This window comes from Leucopleurus acutus (assembly GCF_964270905.1).
Source record: "Leucopleurus acutus genome assembly, chromosome: 1".
Lineage (NCBI taxonomy): Eukaryota > Metazoa > Chordata > Mammalia > Artiodactyla > Delphinidae > Leucopleurus > Leucopleurus acutus.
In genome coordinates, this window is record NC_139142.1 from 185,418,273 (window position 1) to 185,437,603 (window position 19,331).

General features: G+C 43.7%; 1 protein-coding gene across 1 annotated transcript in view; it reads right to left on the bottom strand.

The window, feature by feature from the left end:
* Positions 1 to 2,834: 2,834 nt before the first annotated feature.
* Positions 2,835 to 19,331, bottom strand: part of CREM (cAMP responsive element modulator) — a 92,079-nt gene continuing 75,582 nt past the window's right edge. The window contains exon 10 of the mRNA XM_082843665.1: positions 2,835 to 3,098. Within this exon, the coding sequence (XP_082699791.1) occupies positions 2,987 to 3,098 (112 nt within the window). The 3' untranslated portion in view covers positions 2,835 to 2,986. The remainder of the gene's footprint in view (positions 3,099 to 19,331) is intronic.

Sequence of the window (19,331 nt, forward strand, 5' to 3'; positions counted from 1 at the left end):
CGCATCCCCCAAAACCCTCTTCCTCCTCCCCTGCCCCAGCTCCACATGTTTATAATTCTTCAGGCCCAGCACAAGCACTGTTTTTTCTCAAGCCCTCATGATGCTGGAGATCATAAACTCACATAGATTTCATCTAAAACCACTTTTCCCACTTTTTTATGGGGTTTTTTGTGCATTCATTTGCTTGATCCTGCCTACTGAACTGTAAGCTTCTAAAGGGTACCCATGCTTCCCAGACTCTTCGATGTGCTCACCAGGTGCCTGGCATCTCAGAGGCACCCCAGGACTATATGTTACCTGTAGGAGGTTAGACAAGAACCAAAACAGGCTCCTTTTTCACCCCCTCAGTCTCCTGGTACTCTTCTTTCTCTCCTTTATTCTCAGCAACAGAAGGACAGGGAATTATTTGGGGACAGGGGAGGTTACTAGCGATGACTGTAAAAAGCTAGAGTTGTCATGGATAATTCCCTTTGATTATATGTTGAAATTTTTGAGAAAATATTTTTCTCATTCTCTGCATTGTGAAGCTTCTGATATTTATAGAGATCTTTTGGAAATAAATAGTGTTTTTTACCTTTAATGCTTTCTCTCGAATGTAATTAACCAGGAAAAGGGCCCTTGTGACATGGAGTTGTACTTCTCAGAGCCTAGTTCTGACTGCATTAGGAAGAAAACCATCAGAGTGAAAGTATAATTCATTAAGTTGTCTACTTCAAAGGCAGAAATCAGAATTCCACAGCTCAGGTTGCCATGCCTTACGTCTTCTTTTTTTCTTTTAAACCTGAAAGCACCCAGATCCTCCAGAAGAAAAATGTGTATGCCGTGTGTGTGCGTGCGCCCACCTGCGTGTGTGTGTGTGTGTGCGCTTGCAAGCGGCACATATGTACTAATAAGCCATATTTCTTCAGTTGACCACTTTTGCCAGTTTGTCCCAAACAGTGGTTTGCCCCTGTCTAGAGATACTTTTTTTGGGGGGTGGCCACACCGCACGGCTTGTGGTATCTTAATTCCTGGACCAGGGATTGAACGTGGGCCCTCAGCAGTGAAAGTGCCAAGTCCTAACCACTGGACCCCAGGGCGTTTCCTGGAGATACTTTTTATTATTCCCACTGGGGAGGGACTGTACTGCATCTAGTGGGTAGAAGCCAGAGATGCAGCTAAACATCCTACAGTGTGCAAGACAGCCTCCACGGCAAGAACCGTACAGCCCACAATGGCAGTAGTGCCAAGGTTGAGAAGCTCTGTCTAAATCTGCCAGTTATTCACTTCAAATATGTCATTCATTCCTTCCTTGAGAACATACTTTTCATAGTCTCTGAAAGAAAATAACAGCAATTACTATCAAGAACTCATTACCTAGTTTAGCTTTCCACTGAAAACTGTAAGAGGAAAAGTAACATATTTTCAATAAAAAGACTGTTAATCTCAAAACACTTCTTAAGTGTGAAAAGACATTTTCTTATTATGTGAGTACCTACATAATACCCTCAATCTTGCTTCTTAGCCTACAAAGCCTAAAGATTTAATATCTGGCTCTTTACCAAAAAAAAGAAAAGCTCCTAATCTAGAAGACTGTGGATGTTCTGAAATTTGCTAGGAAACCTCCTTAAAAGTGGCGCTGAAGGACTGCTGGCTGGGGAAAGTTTGCTTACGTGTGAAGTCTGATTAGTCCGATTTAGCAAACAAAGCCCATCTACAGTTACATTATTTAATCAAAACAGAATTGGGGACTTCCCTGGCAGTCCAGTGGTGAAGACTCCGAGCTTTCACTGCGGGGGGTGCAGGTTCGATCCCTGATTGTGGAATTAATATCCCACATGTTGCTCATGGCCAAAAGTAAAAAATTAATAGAATTGGACTTGAAGCTACATTTATCTGCTATAAACCTAACACTGTACAATTTAGTTTCAGCAAAGAACACCATCTGTCTCACATCAACATTGCCAGTTTGAATTTTTGTTGGTTTTACAGTTTTGTTTGTATCCTATTTGTACATCATGCTTTGACGTAAGACATCCATGTCATGGAAACAGTGGCGTGTCCAGAAGAGGCTGTGTCAGGCAGAGCAGACCTGGACAGAAATCGGGTCTTCCCTCTTCAAATGCAGGGCTCTTAAACTTAATATGCACTGAACCACCCAGAAGTGTTTCACATTCAGCCTCCCAAACTTTTCTCCCAAAGAGAAACATGCGTTGATGGTTCCTATAGTCACAGCTTTGTTCTGGCCTTTGCTTTAGACCCCAAGAGGATCTTTCACAAAGCTCCAAGGCAATCTTCTCTATAAGAGATCCCCACCATGAGTTAGGAAGAAAGGGAGCCCTCTCTACCTTAGAATTCATTGTTACTATAAATCCTAAACTGCACTTGTTTGCAGAATATTCTAGAATACAGCAGTGCCTTGAGCTATTTCATTTGTAACCAACTAGCAGTAATTCAGGTTTAAAGATACAACTACTAAACAAGGGAACTTCCAGTTAAAAAAGAAAATATGGCCAAGATTCATTCTCTATCTAGTTAATTTTTAAAAAGCTTTAAATAACATAAACAATCTCAGTAGTCTTAGATTTTAGTGATTTTCTGAAATATTCACCGCAGGTTCAAACAAACATGCAAAAGCCCTTGCTTCATTGCCTGCAAAACCGATAAATACTTTCATTTTAGATAAAAGTCAGTAGTCCAGCACAGGCTTCATGGTTAGTATAGAATCTGTACTACTGAAAAAAAGTCTCAGTGCCAGGTACCAAAAACCTAGTGTCTCTAAAAAAGACTTTCAACAACCAAGTCACCTTAAGTTCAGGCCACTTCCTAAGCTAACATTGCTGAGGAAACCAGGGTATTAACCTGTGATTTTGACTGAATATGTTACACAAGCTACCCTCCAGACCCCACAGCCCACTGCCCATTAAGACGTAAGACATTTATTATAAACAAAAGCTTTTTCTAGGAAGGGGAAGATTTTTAGACTGGACAATGACAGGACCAAGGCTCACCTGGTAGCGAAAAGCTCCAGGGCAGGAAATTCCAGTCCCAGCTCAACTCCTGACGTGGATGTGACTGAAGGGGGCTTGGGTTCACCATCCAGTTTCCTCACCATGAACCTGGAATGACAACACACCCGACTTCACAAAGGAGCCAGGACGTGGGACGAACAAAGTGACAGCAGCATTTTCCCAATTCAAGATGGGAAAGCATAAAGTAACTATACTCCAATAAAGATTAAAAAAAAAAATGGGAAAGCATAACTTCATCGTGTGTGATGTCCCCACGCGCCCTTCGGTGGCCCTCTGCCATTTAACTATCAGTTACTTATTTATCCTCAGTCTCAGCACCTTCTGTTCAGATCCCTTTGGGTTCCCTAACCTCGGCTTTGGTCTCTGGTGGTGAACCCCGACCCAGCTTTCCGACAGACATTTCTCCTGCCTCCCAGCTCACCTCCATCCCCAGCGCCCTGGCGTGGCTTGCACAGACTCACCACCATGCGTCTGCAGCCCGCCTCTGGACAAGCCTGCCAGCCCGCCAGCTATCAGCGGGATGGCCCACTGGTTCTTGCCCGGGATGAAGGGCACATCTCTCCCTGACCCCCCCTTCCTCCCGTGTGCAACCCACATGCTGTAATAATGCCCCTTGTGAGTCATAACTAGGTCATGACCCTCCTCAGGCCATATGTCACCTCCTCACTTCTTTCAGATCCCTGGTGCTCTGTATGTAAGACAGTTCAATATACACCACCAAATGGTAATTATTTGTTAGACCTGTCATTTTCCAGTGGTTTGGAGAATGTTTTCCTAGCTCAGTGGATTCCCTCTTTCCTTAATCAATAAACGTTTCATGACCATACAAACACCATTAGCTGAAATTATTATTTTGGTTTAGTATACATCATTACATCATGATTTAAATTTGAAAAGGCCTCTGTATGATTATTATACATGGAAACAGTGACAGCTCACTAATGTGGCATTATAGGAAGGGGTCAAGGCCATAAAAGTGAACTTCCTGGATAAATGAAAATAACCTCCTTAAGGACCAAGCCCTTGGAAAAATGTCACAATTTTTAATGGAACTCTTTGTTTTGGAAATCATTCTAAAATTAAACACTTCAATACTTACATAATTATCAATGGATTTTTTCTTACATAATTACCAATGGTTTAAGGATGTCTGCCTCCTTATACAATGGAAATCGAACATAATTTAACACTTTCATTATATTCCAGATCACCATTAAGAGTATCCATTATTGAATATTGTAATAATCCAGTGCTAGTTTTGCTTCTTGTAATTCTTGTCACTCAATGTTAGATTGCCAGACGACACTTCATGCTACTGTTTTACCTGCTGGTCCCTTCTAATTCATTGCTTCTAATCTGCTCCAGACCAGCACACCGGGAAATCAAACTTAGGAGTCAGAAACGTGTTTGGGCACTGCTGGTGGGAATGTAAAATGGTGCAGCTGCTATAGAAACTAGTATGGTGGTTCCCCCCAGAATAAAAATAGAATTATCATATGATTCAGCAATCCCACTTCTGGGTATATACCCCCAAAAAATTGAAAGCAGGGTCTCAAAGAGACTTTTGTACACTCCTGTTCACAGCAGCATTATTCACAATAGCCAAAAGGTGGAAGCAACCTAAGGGTTCATCAGCAAATGAATGGGTAAACAAAATGTGGTGTACACCTACAATGGAATATTATTCAGCTTTAAAAAGGCTGAATTTTCCCTCAGAGTCCCTACATTGTCCTGGAAAGAGTGAGTTTTCTTCCCTCTTGGTCATGACCTGTGCTTGTCATGACCCACCCCTCACCCTGGCCCCTCCCTCTCTCTGCTCCCGGGACGGTCAGAAGAAGAGAGAAGGGTATTTAGTAGTGGGAGATGGAGTAAGAGGAAAAACCAGCTCAAGGGGACGAGCAGGGGAGGGCTAACAGCCCCCCATCCCCTCGTTTGTGCCAGGCAGGACAGCTAGGTCAGTGGTCATGTGCATGTGTATATATTATGACCCCATTTTACATATGAGGGAAATGAGGCCCATTTCCAAATGCCAAAAATGAGTGAAGTAAGAGAAACAAAGACACCGTTGTGAGTTCACTATTCTCAGATTATATCCTTCCTAATTTTTTTTACGGCTGGGGAGGGACAGGTGGGGGAAGGTTAAAAAAAAAGTAAGGAAGGAAATTCTGACACATGCTACACATGAATGAACCTTGAGGACATTGTACCAAGTAAAATAAGCCAGTCACAAAAAGACAAATACCGTATGATTCCACGTATATGAGGCACCTGGGAAGTCAAACTCATAGAGACGGGGCTTGGGGGGGGTATTGGTTGCCATGGGGTGGGGAGAGGGGCAAATGGGGAGCTGGGTACAGAGTTTCAATTCTGCAAGATGAGTTCCGGAGATGATTACACAACAATGTGAAAGTAATTAACACTACTCAACTGTACACTGAAAAATGGTTAAAATGGTAAATTTTATGTTATATGTATTTTAGCACAGTTAAAAATAAACTTTAAAAAAAGAGTTAGAAACATGCATTAATTCATTCAATAAACATTTCTTTTGTGCCTACTACATATCAGGCCTGTTCTTGATGCCAGGGCTAAGGGGCCTTCCAGCGTTTCCATTCCAGTGTATAGTATATAAGAGCACATGCACCTTTGCGGTCCACCTAATAAAGTGCACAACTGTAGGACACTGGTTTTCATAAAATAAATGATTTACCCAGAATGTCTGCAACCTGACCTATTTGGATGAAGACTATATTTGAAATTTAAATATATTAATTCGAAAAGAGCATAATGATTTTTTTTTTTTTTTGGCCGCACCGCAAGGCATGCGGGATCTTAGTTCCCCAACCAGGGATCAAACCCGTGCCCCCTGCAGTGGAAGCGCGCAGTCCTAACCACTGGACCCCTAGGGAATTCCCATTATGACTAAAACTTTTAATTAATCTCTCGCCAACATCTTTTGGGTGTGTCTGCTTAGTTTTTCTTTCTGTTCTCGATTAAGGAATGGGATGGGAGAGACTGAATGTACACACAGACAATGGCCAGGCCATCCATAGCAATAGAGCTCTGCCCCACAACGTGCAGCCACCTGCCCGGGACACCAACCGCTCTTCCACAGTAACCAGCCCAGGAAGCCAGCCTCCTGTAAATCAGACTTGCAGGAAGCAAGATTGCTGTCTCTAGCAGCAAACCAGGAAGCTAAATAATAACTTTTGTAACAATTGGCCCCAAATGGCCAGGGCTTGATTAACAACTGACAGCCCTCCCTAAGTTTTGTTCCTGCTTCCAACTTAAAACCAACCAAAGAAAGCCAAATCTGCTCCCCTGACCAATCACTTAGGATGCCCGATTCCAGTTTATCCACCCTCAGCTGCCCCCTGCCACCAGCCAGGCACACCGGAAGCCTTCCCTTTCTGCACCTTATAAGGCATTCCCACTCCTCTGCCCACCTTTGGGTCTCCACCAAAACGCAAGTGATAGTAGCTAGCTCCCTTACTATAGCAAACCCAGAAAAATGGCTTTTGCTTTTCTCATTTCATTGGTCTTCGATTATTTCTGCAGATGTTTACTGTATAAATGCAAAACGCTATTCAACCTTTTGCAGCACTTAATAACTACCAAAACATAACTGTTACACCCTAGGTTCCTAGCAAGATCACCAAACTCACCCATTACCTCTCACACTGGTTGCCATGGTTGCCAGGACATGAACCAGCCATCCAGCACGTGCCATAATCACCACGTGCCTGCCCTCGATCAAATAGTTCTTTCATTATTACAGTGCTGAAATTGTTAACAATGGGTAATCATTTGAAAAATTCTTTTAGAACAATTCTTTGGCCATTTAGACTCTTCTACTGTACTTACTACAGTCACTGAGAAACAGAAAACATCTGTTTGTTCTAATGTTTGTGGACAGGTGGAATGGCCCCAGTAGATAACCCCCAAATAGTAGGGATGTTTATACATCCTACTTAAGAAAGTACATGTGTTCGTACTGCTTGCTGCACGACAGGCTAATACATTGAGACGAGTTGTCGGGGCAAGGAATAACTACTTTATTCAGGAAGCCAGCAGACAGGGAAGATGGTGGAGTGGTGTCCCAAAGAACAGCTTGCCTGAGTTAGAATTCAGGCTTCTTTTATACTAAAAGGGGAGGGAGTAAAGTTAGACACTTCCTGGTTTGGTAAATTCAATAAATATTTCTTTTGTGCCTACTACATATTAGGTCAGCCTCCAGAGGGGAGGTGTTACGTTTTTCCTCCCTGCAGTCATTCACAGGTGGGCCTGGCCAGCATGCTTCCTGGGAGCTAAACAAAGGTACTTGAGCTTAATGCTCATTACCTGGGAGGCAGGGTTCCCAGGGACAGGCCATTATGTATAATTTAAGCTTACAGGCAACACCCTTTTAATGATTAACTTGTAATAGAACACAAAGTTTCTTCCCTATTACACAGGTTAGGAGCTATTTCTGTTTGCTTGGATCTAACTACTGGCTAAACATCAGGCGTTAGAAAGTACTTGATAAAGAGACTTCCCTGGTAGTCCAATGGTTAGGGTCTTTGCCTTCCAATACAGGGGGTGCAGGTTCAATCCCCAGTCGGGGAGCTAAGATCCCATATGCCTCGTGGCCAGAAAACCAAAACAGAAAACAGAAAGCAATATTGTAACAAATTCAGTAAAGACTTTAAAAATGGTCCACATCCAAAAAAACCTTAAAAAAAAAAGTACTTGATAAACCTGGCTTGACTGTCATGCTGAAGAATCGTAATGGGTATTATTTTTTAAATAGGTGATGTACTTTTCTCCCTGTACCTCCACGTATATGGCCTCCCCCTATCCTGTTGGCGGCATCCATTTGTCTCAGGCAGGATTATGATTCTTATGGAAGGAAGGCAAAGAAAATACATTATGTTTTTGCAGTCTAGTCTTTGCTTTTGAGAATTGTTAAGATCACAAACTTGCCAAACAGGCTTTCAAAGAGACAGGACTTTCTAAATCCCAAATGCTCCATCTTTGTATTTCCAGGAGCAAATAGGGCTGGCTCGTAGATTATTACAAGGGCATAAATTTTAACTCTGATGATCATTCGAAAAATGTAAAACAGAATTTTACTTTAAACCAGAGTGTAAGTGAGTCCTTGAAACAGGAAAGGAATAGAGAAAAATCCCATCTCTTCCAGGTCTGGGAAGGGGAAGCAGCAGCAAAACGAGTGAGTCCTAGTTGGTCCCCCTCTAGTCAGAGAACTACGGGAGGGTAACATCTCATGTGTGGAGAGGAGAGATCTTGGAGATTTCCTACCCTATTTTTCTGGTATTTTCCTCAAAGACTCACTAAGTCATCTATCAAATTCGATTCTGGTTTACAGTTTTAGGTTCAATGCATTACATCATCAGTCTTAGGGGCTTGTTATTTCAGTATTTCCTGTGAGTCTGCACCTACTCCCTGCTGGTCCCCATCTCCATCCATGGCAAGTGGGAAAGGTTTAATGCGAATACGCTTGTTGAAAACCATATGTTGTTTGCTACCTTTTTAAGACATTGAATGTGTTAGTTATGTTATTTCAAGGATGTTTTTAAAAAAAACCATATCTATTAGAAAAGTGATTAATTCTCACGTAGGACTCATTTTGACACTGTGCCTTGACTGACTCATCAGCGCAGGAGATAGGCTGTCATTTATCAATTTGGCTCCCTCTAGTGGCCAGTTTGCAAATTTTAGTAGGTTCTCATATTCCTTAAAACCCCTTTTAAACCACAAAGCAGAGTCATTTTTCTTAGGAAGGTTTGGGGTAAATGATTGAAATTAAGAGAATATATACCTTTTTAGCAAATATGATACTTAGTCATACTTAGTCATTTTTTTGAAGAATTACTAAGGTTTCTATATAGGGTTGACAGATTTAGCGAATAGAAATACAGGGTACTCAATAAAATTTAAATTTCAGATTTAAAAAATATTTCTTTTTTAGTATAAGTATGCTCCAAATACATGAATCTGGGAATCTATAGATTTGTATTGTGTTTTACATCTCGTTTAGCAAATGAGGATTCTGAGGATCAAAACTTCCGACTTCAAAGCATTTTTTCCATTTTACTACAGCTTGTCCTTGTTTTTTCATTCGAAATTTTCCTCAAAGTTCCCAAAAGAAATCAGATCAGAGGTGTGATCAGATAACACTTGAGTTTAAGCTCCAAGGATCCTGAAATATCTTTGACTTGACCAGGTGAAATGATCTCTGTGCAAGGCCCCAGGGAACCCTCGACCTCTCCCTGACCCCTCCCCACTTGGCCCCTGGGGCTCACCTGCCGGTTCCAGGGTTCCAGTCACTTGTCGAGGACAGGGCTACTAAGTGGGGGCAGGGATTTAACTCAGAGAGGCCCCCAGTTCTCAGCTCTGCGGCGGGAATCACCCAGGTGACACCCACCCCTCACCCCCTCACCACACCCCCCTTTCTAATTAACTGGACGGAGGGGGAGCCCAGCCTTGGTGTTTTAAAAAGCTCTGAGGTCTGGGGACTTCCCTGGCGGTCCAGCGGTTAAGACTCGGTGCTTCCAATGCAGGGGACATGCGTTTGCTCCCTGGTCGGGGAACTAAGATCTCACATGCAGCTCTCAGGTCTGGTTTCAAAGCAGAACTTCTCAACCTTGGCTGCATCTTAGGGTCTTAGGGTCATGGGGTGGAGCGGGGTTCAGCAGGTGGCCAATTAGATCCATAACATTAAACCTTCCCACACAGTTCCAGAACTGAGAAGCACTGCTGTAGGGCAGGGAATGGCAACGTTTTCCATAAAGAAGCAGATGGCAAATGGCTCAGGCTTTGCAGGGCATGGGTCTCTGTCAGAAGCACTCAGCAAAAGCAGCCACGGAAGACACATGGACAAGCAGGTTCTGCTGAGTTCCAGGAAACCTTGAATTCCAAATAATTTTCATTCCTTTAATTTTTCTCCATCATTTTAACATGTAAACACCATTCTTAGCTCTAGAGTAGGAATCGCCAACTAAGTCTGTAGGTCAAACCCTGCCCACCACCTGTTTTGCACCAGGTTACTCATCTTTTGTCTCCCCAGCTTCCTCTGGTAGGACTGTGATAGGGAAGAGCCTTCGTATTCTATTACAAGTTAATCACTGAGGGGATGTTGCCTATAAGCTTAAATTATACACAATGGCCCATCTCTGGGAACCCTGCCTCCCAGGTAATGAGCATTAAGCTAAAGTACCTTTGTTTAGCTCCCAGGAAGCATGCTGACCAGGCCCACCTGTGAATGACTGCAGGGAGGAAGAAATTAACACCTCCCCCAGGAGGCTGATGGGAACCAGGAAGTGTTTGACTTTACGCCCTCCCCTTTCAGTATAAAAGCCTGAATTCTAACTCAGGCAAGCTGGTTCTTTGGGACACAAGTCCACCATCTTTTCAGTCTGCTGGCTTTCTGAATAAAGTCGCTATTCCTTGCCCCAACAAATCGTCTCTCAGTTTACTGGCCTGTCGTGCAGCAAGCAATACGAGCTTGGACTTGGTAACAGGACATTTCCTTTAATTCTTCTTGGTAGAGTAATTCATATGACAGATGCTGTGATTTATCAAGTCCAATGTTTTGTCTTTCCACGGTGCAATACAGGGCTTTTATGTAAGTAACTGGCTTATATCCTTTGGGAGTTCTTTTTAAAAACAAATTGGTATTATTACCTTGTATCTATGAATTGGCATAAAATTAGTGTACCATTTTAACAAAATTGTTCTTTTACCAGATAATCCATTAAGAGTTTTCCTCTTCACTGGGCGGTAATCTGGGCACAATAGCTATAAAGAGAAATCCACTTGCCTTTGTGACACCAGGAACTCATCCCCGAGTTCTACTTTGGAGTTACATATGTGCTTATCCCCCACGAAGGAGCAGTAACTGTGGTCGCATTTGAGTCCTGGGCACCTCACTGAGTGTTCTCCCCTGCATGGTGCCCAGAGGAAGGTGTGGCAAGGAAACATGGAGAAATCTGCCTGGGATTTGGGGGTTTTTCTTCTTCTAATACCTGTATATTGACAGGTCACATCTCCTCCTTTCAAGCAGTAATATTTTTTTCCTCTAAAAATAGATTAACTCTTCAGCCCTAAACAAAATTTATGACATTTGAGACAAAAGGTGAATTTGAAACTGCTAAAAATTTAGATTTTTAATTACTTTTACCATGCTTTCCAAGCTTTCAAAAGAAATGGATGAATCATTCTGGCTTATGGGAAATGGTTAAGGTATTAGGTATTGCAGGGTCACAGAATATGCCACCCCACAATAGGGCACTTTGGCATAAGGATTATTTTGAGCTGAAGGCAGTTGAGAAGCAGTAGCTGCTCCCCCATTTGCCTAAAATCAGGACATAAATTTACAAAGGTGTCCCTCTCCACTCTCTGCCAGGAAGGACAGACGTTAATGAGACAACTTTAGACCCTTAGTCTGGAATCAGACAGCACCAGAGGAAGCAACATGACAAACTTTACTAATTAGCCTGGATCTACTATTGGTTCCCAGATATCTGCCTTCCCACAATTTGCCACCCCTAGAGACTCAAGGTCCTTTTCCTTTGTCTTGTCACTTCCCTAAATTTTTAGTGTTGCTTTGCCAACATGCTCTGTAAGCCCAGTTCTAAGCTCCCTTTGAGTCGTTTGTCTCTGAGTGCCCCCGTGGGTCGGATGCACAAGCTAATGAACCTCTGTGCTTTTCTGTGGTTAATCTGTATCCTGTCTGGTCGGCTCAAAGGAGCCCAGCCAGATGACCCAGGAGGCTAGTAGGAAGGAGAATTTCTACTCCCCTACAGGATCTTGAAATGCTGCTCTCTGCTTCACAAAGGGGAGATTCCTGGGTCAGCACAAGTCCATCCCCACACACGTCCCTGGGCCTGGGATGTGGGTGCTGATGCCTCCAAACAGAAAAGTCAAACCAATATCTGGACCATGTGTCTGTGCCCATTGGGATGGACCTCTGTCCCCTGCAGGATGGAAGAGGGTCCCATGTGGTCTCCTCAGGAGATAGCACCAATCAGGGGACACGGTGCCTGTCTCTACCATCAGCAGATTAGATATTTTGTTGTATAGGTTACTAGATCAGTCCTGGCCAGTGGGTGTATTAGTTATCTATTGCTGCATAACAAATAACCCCAAAACTTAGTGGCTGAAAGCAACCTTTGTTACAGTTTCTGCACATCAGGAATCTGGCCCCGGCTTACCTGGGTCCTGCAGCTCAGTCTCCCTTGGGCGGAGTCACCTGCCTGGAAAGAGCGGCTTCCAGGCTCACTTGCAGAGGCAGTGCTTTTCTGAGGACTCTACCTGCTGCCCCACCAAGGAGGAGTGTTTTCCGCTTTGGCCATTGGAGACACAACCATTCCCAACTCCACTGAGCTCCTTTCTGTGGTCCTTTCCTTGGCTGGTCTGACTTGATAGGGGGCCTCTGGGGTCTGGGCTCCTCTGCAGCTCCCTCTTCTCTGGACGCTGCTACCTTGGCATTACCCAACCCTCAGCCATCTCCTCAACATAGGGAGATTGCTGGCTGGCTGTTGGATTCCCCTCCCTGCCTGGGGGCCTTGGACTCCTCCCAGACCTTGGGCTGGGGCAACCACAGGGTCACAGAGAACGTCCCTTCCCTCAGGGAGCCCTGTGCTGAGCTGCTGTGTCAGGCAGGCAGATTGATCTGGTTCCCGCTGCTCCGTCCTGGTCAGAAGGCACCTCTCCTGTATCCTCTTTAACATCTGTGCTGCCGGACTTCTGAATTCACCAGTCTCCTGGTTGCAGAATGCTAGCTCCCGGTCTGCAGCTGTAGTTCCTTCATTACTGATGAGGTGAAACAGCGTTTCCTGTGTTTGCTGGCCAGACACGTTGCTCTTCTATAAGATACTCATGTCTCCTGTTCCTCTTTCTTTGCATTAACTTTTCTTTGCTAGATAGGAATTATTTCTATATGTTGGATATTGCTCGTAATTACATATATTGCAAAAACGAGCACCCCTTTCATGTCTTAGATTTTTCACTTAAAAAGAGAAATTATTTAGTCAAATCCATCTTTTCTCTCATGATCAGTCCACTTGTGTGTTGAAGGCAGCGTTCCCTGCCCCTCTTCTCCCACTCCCAAGTGGGGCAGTCGTCAGCCCCTGGTCACCCAGCACCCCCATGAAGCAAGCCCCCCGCCTCCCTGATTGGAACTCACCCTGCAGCCTGGAGTGCGGAGCCGGTTCTGCTCTCCTAGTGGCTCATCTGTTCGTGCATTGGTGACCTTTATGGATCGTGGATCCTGAGCCCTCCAGGTCTAAATTAGGGAAGCTTTCCTCAAGCTGTGCTTTCCACTGGAGCTCTACCTTACTGCCCTTTTCCACCCAGAGCCCGAGGCCAGCATCCGCCCAGCCCACCACCAGGCCAAGGGCAGGTGCCCCCAGAGCAACACCGCTGCGGCCACCCACCCCCACTCAAGGCAGCCTTACCCCTCAGCGTGCCACCTGCTCCGACCCGGCTTGTGTTGTCAGGAGGCCCTTGCAGAGGGTGGGGTAGAGAGCTCCAGTGCTTAGATGGATGGCAGTGGGGGGGGGGGGGGTCTCAGAGCACCTAGTGGAAGTGAAGTCCACACCATTTTTTATAAATGTATACACATAGATGCATATGGGTGTAATTTCTGTAAAACTACTAGATCATATGTTTGAACTGTGCTGTCATTTTTGTTTTCCTGCAAGCATGTCTTGGAAAGCATTCCTTGTTGGTATGTATCATGCTTATATACTTTTAATATTATAATAGTATTTAATACCCTGGGTGCACCATATGTTATTTAACCATTTGGGTACTGTTAAAAGACGTGAGGGCCTGCAGCATGAGGGCCTAGAAGAAATGGACAGGATGCCACCTTAAATACAGAAACAGAACACAAGGAACATTAGTTGGGCTAAGTTCCCACGGTTTGGACACGTGTGTGCATGCGAATGCACACACGCACACACACAGGCTTTTTTTTTTAGGAGGATCCTTTTCCCAAATAGGGTCAAGCAGCCTGAGATGCACACCTCCCTCTGCTCAGGGGGCCATCCTGGCACCTAGAGGGATTTCCAGATGCACGAAGACCTGGGCACCCATTCTACACCCTTTTCAGAGGACCCCAGAGGTACATAAACAGCATCCAGAGAGTTAATCAGGACACCCGCAGACATGTCCTGAAGCTCGCACAGCTGCCCATCGGTGTCGTGACCGCAGGGTGGGGATTCTTCCCGACCACTGACACCACTTGGGTGGAGAACACTCAGAGCACCTCGGCCGCTGCCCTGCCAGGTGAGTCTGAAGGCCCCTTCTCAGACTGCTATGTAGGGCATAAATAATTCATCGATCCACTCAGATCTTAAAGGCATTTGCCCTGCGTTCAGAGGGGTCCCTGCCAGCTCTCAGCGTCTCCGGTTCACATGGGATTACTGTACTGATGCACACACAGTCTCTAGTGTAGAATGCAATGGACAGAATAGACGAAGAGCTTGGCGTGTACTATTAACCACCCCAGTCTTTATCACGAAACCCAGCCTGACCACATACTGCCTCAGACTCTCTCCTGCGACTCCAAATTGTCACTTAACTGGTGACGGTGGTTGCCTCCCGGGTGGCTTGGTGCCAGGGATGGGAGACAGACTTTTCACTGTACACCTCTGTATCCTCTGAATTTTGAACCTCAAGTACGTCTTACCAATATTAAAAAATAAAGTATTTTTTAACATGTTAATTTTTGAAAAGTAAAAAGAGACAATTCGGATTTTTCAAAAGTTACACCTTCCGGGGAGTTGGTGAGCTGAAAGGCGAGCTTCACGTGCCTCCCCCGTGCACCCCATAACTGCGGGGCTATGGGCAGAAGCCATGGGAGGGCAGAGAGGGAGAAGGAAGGGTTTTCAGCTCAGGATTATCAGGCTCTGACTGCTTTCTGCACAAAGACCCCAATTCCCACTGTGGATTCACAGAAGGGCTTTATCTCCACATCTGATGGATGGTCCAGGGAAAGAAAAGACCTGGATTAAAAGTAAGAACAAAGGGCAATGAAGTACGTGTAGGTGTAGCCCAACCCACACTGGCCCAGCTTCTTGGTGCTATTCTCCAAATACATGAATTAAGCAGCAGAATTAGCAGTTACTCAAATAAGGGACAAAACATCTCCATTAAAATATTCATATAATTTAAACAATGAAGGTTTTGCCTTAAGTCCCAATAGTTATTCCATTTCTTCTATTTTTTTTTTAACCCAACAATGTGTTAAGGTACTTTAGAGTCCATTGTGGGGTGAGGGGGTGAGGGTTGTTGTTGGATTTTTAGTTTAATATTGATAGAAACCAAGCTTCTCAGGACCAGATCAATAGAAGGGACAAATAAGCTTTGCAGTGTTTCTCCCCTGGATCCCCACCAGCTTGGAAAGGGCATCAGGCCCTTTGGTTTATTTTATTTATTTATTTTAGTTATTTTAAACTTTTATTTATTTGGTTGTGCCAGGTCTTAGTTGCGGCAGGCAGGCTTCTTAGTTGTGGCATTCGAACTCTTAGTTGTGGCATGCATGTGGGATCTAGTTTCCTGACCAGAGATCAAACCCGGAGCCCCTGGATTGGAAGCGCTGATTCTTAATCGCTGTGCTACCAGGGACGTCCCCAGACTCTTTGGTTTAGACATGCCTTCACGCGCAAATCCTTGAGTAGCAAATATGATATGAAGAGAATCATAATGCTTTTTTAAAATACCTCTTTGATCCCCAAATAGACTTAATAACAATGGGTCTTTTAATTTCTGAGTATGCTCTTCATTCCCAAGCATATGGTTATGTCAAATGTACTCAACCAAAGATTCAATAGTTCTGATTTTTTTTCAAAGCAACTGACGAAGGATTAATCTCCAAACTATACAAGCAGCTCATGCAGCTCAATTTCAAAAAAAACAAACAGCCCAATCCAGAAATGGGCAGAAGACCTAAATAGACATTTCTCTAAAGACGACGTACAGATGGCCAACAAATACATGACAAAATGCTCAACATCACTAATAATTAGAGAAATGCAAATCAAAAGCATAATGAGGTACCACCTCACGCCAGTCAGAATGGCCATCAGCAAAAAATCTAGAAGCAATAAACGCTGGAGAGGGTGTGGAGAAAAGGGAACCCTCCTGCACTGTTGGTGGCAATGTAAATTGATACAGCCACTATGGAGAACAGTATGGAGGTTCCTTAAAAAACTAAAAATAGAACTACCATATGACCCAGCAATCCCACTACTGGGCGTATACCCTGAGAGAACCATAATTCAAAAAGACACATGCCCCCCAATGTTCATTGCAGCCCTATTTACAATAGCCAGGTCATGGAAGCAACCTAAATGTCCATCAACAGATGAATGGATAAAGAAGATGTGGCACATATATACGATGGAATATTACTCCACCATAAAAAGGAATGAAATTGAGTTATTTGTAGTGAGGTGGATGGACCTAGAGTCTGTCATACAGAGTGAAGTAAGTCAGAAAGAGAAAAACAAATACCGTATGCTAACACACATATATGGAATCTAAAAAAGCGGTACTGATGAACCTAGTGGCAGGGCAGGAATAAAGATGCAGATACAGAGAACGGACTTGAGGACGGGGGGTGGGGGAAGGGGAAGCTGGGACGAAGTGAGACAGTAGCACTGACATATATACACTACCAAATGTAAAATAGATAGCTAGTGGGAAGCTGCTGCATAGCACAGGGAGATCAGCTCGGTGCTTTGTGACCACCTAGAGGGGTGGGATAGGGAGGGTGAGAGGGAGGCTCAAGGGGGAGGGGATATGGGGATATATGTATACATAGAGCTGATTCACTTTGTTGTACAGCTAACACAACATTTTAAAGCAATTGTACTGCAATAAAAATGGGGGGGAAAAGATAGGACTTCCCTGGTGGCTCAGTGGTTAAGAATCCGCCTGCAATGCAGGGGACATGGGTTTGAGCCCTGGTCAGGGAAGATCCCACATGCCATGAAGCAACGAAGCCCATGCGCCACAGCTACTGAAGCCCACGTGTCTAGAGCCCATGCTCCACAACAAGAGCAGCCACCGGGATGAGAAGCCCACGCACCGCAACGAAGAGCAGCCCCGCTCTCTGCAACTAGAGAAATCCCGCGCGCAGCAACGAAGACCTAACACAGGTAAATAAAAAAAATAAAATAAAATAAAAAAATAGAATTCTCTCTGGGACCTCCCTGGCCGTCCAGTGGTTAGGTGCAGTCTGCTCTGCACTTTCACTGCTGGGGGCGAGGGTTCAATCCCTGGTTGGAGAACTAAGATATTGCAAGCCGCGCAGTGCAGCCAAAAAAAAGAATTCTAGTTTTTATGAAATTCTCAAATTACAAATGATACTTTACCATTCTTTATATCACAGGAAGCAAAATAAAACCAAATCAATTAACTGTAAATGGGCATGAACCATCTTAGTGGAGTGGTGGAAGTGTTCTAAATCTAGATTGTGGTGATGATTGCACAACTAGGTAAATTTGCTAAAAATCATTGAATTGTACACTTAAGAAGAACTGTGGTATGTGAATTACATCTCGGTAAAGCTACTCACAGAGCCCAAATTAGTTGCAGTGCATCATATGACCACAGAATGTCAGCAAAGATTTTTCCATAAACCTATCTCCAAGGGGGACATAATCAACCACGGCTGTGGCTGCTGCCCTTCACCACAGAAATTCCTCTGTCCTGGGTCTCAGGGGCTTGAAGTTACCAAACACCAGAGTCAGGTATTAGGAATAAGGAAATATTTTCAAATATTAGCTTATGCAAATCTACAATGATCGGAGCTATCAAATCGTTTAATCCATGATATATACAATTAAGTAAAAAATCTCACACCACAATAATATTCAATAATCAAACTAGAAATTCAGTCCTACTGGAAATATTAAAGTCCTTTAAAACTAGTTTTGGACTAATTATACGTTCTAGTAAACATTATACAAACTTTAAAAAAATGTTTTTTTCTTTTTTTCATTGTTTTATTTATTTAAGTTGAGCCATGTATCCTTTTTTTTTTTTTTGCCTGTGCCGCATGGCATACAGGATCTTAGCTCCCTGACCAGGGATTGAACCTGTGCCCCCTGCAGTAGAAACCTGGAGTCTTAACCATTGGACCGCCAGGGAAGTCACTAAACTTTGATTTTTATGGCTATTATATTTTACATTAAAAATGTAAATTTAAAAAGTACAATTTTAAAAATTTCCATCGAACTTCTTTTCAGTTAAAGAAAGTAATCAATAAAACCTTTCAAATAACTAATTAACATGGAGAAATCTTCTAAAAGGAGTACAGTCTCTCTCTCTCTCATTACTAATTTATATCTTTCAAGAACGTAAAAACAGTAAATCGGATTATGGGAAGGTAAACCTCCTAAAACACTGAAAACCACAGCCACTTCTAGGCTGCCAATACTTCCTCTTAGTGCAGCTATGTTAAGATGAAGAAGGGAGGAGACTTGTGAGCTGGAAAATTTTCAGTCAGTCACATTTTGAGCATATTTATAAATAAGTGTAAGTGAAGTAACATTCGTCTAAATAAAGTCTTAATGTGTCAAAATCTTAACCTAGGTGAACCAGATCAAAGTAGATGCCTCTGCCTTCATTACAGCCATTTCGCTCGTGAACTCCGGTTACAGGCAATCTGAACGATGCTTTCTTGGGTTAATGACTTCAGTACCAAGAATGTAGAAACTGTGCTCACAGGGATAAGAAACTATAGGGTCTGATGAAATATTACTTGTATTTACTCTTCTCAGAAATTTGACGGTCAGCCGTTTTCTTCACAGTATCACTAAATGCCAAGGTCAAAGCAGAGGAACAGAGGTTGGGCTGGTTAAGTGACCCAGGGAGTTAGTGGAAGAGCTGTATCAGCCATGAGTCCTCCATTACAACAGACAGCCGTTATTCATTCTACACGCTGTATCATCTGTAACATTGCTTTTGGTTTTGTTGCTGTAGTTCTTTTAGTCAGGATGAATTTTTTTTTCTTTTTATTTATTTTTATTTTTGGCCGCTCCACAAGGCCTGTGGGATGTTATTTCCCCGACCAGGGGTGGAGCGCGGGCCCTCAGCAGTGACAGCATGGAGTCCTAACCACTGGGTGGCCAGGGAATTCCCCCCAGGATGAATTGTTAAAAATAACCACTGCCTGACTTGAAAGCTTTGAAATCAAAGTCATGAGACAGTGAGGTCTGGGATACTAAATGCTCTGACGGCACGGGTTCAATCCCTGGTCGGGGAACTAAGATCCTGCATGCCATGCGGCACGGGGAAAAAAAAAAA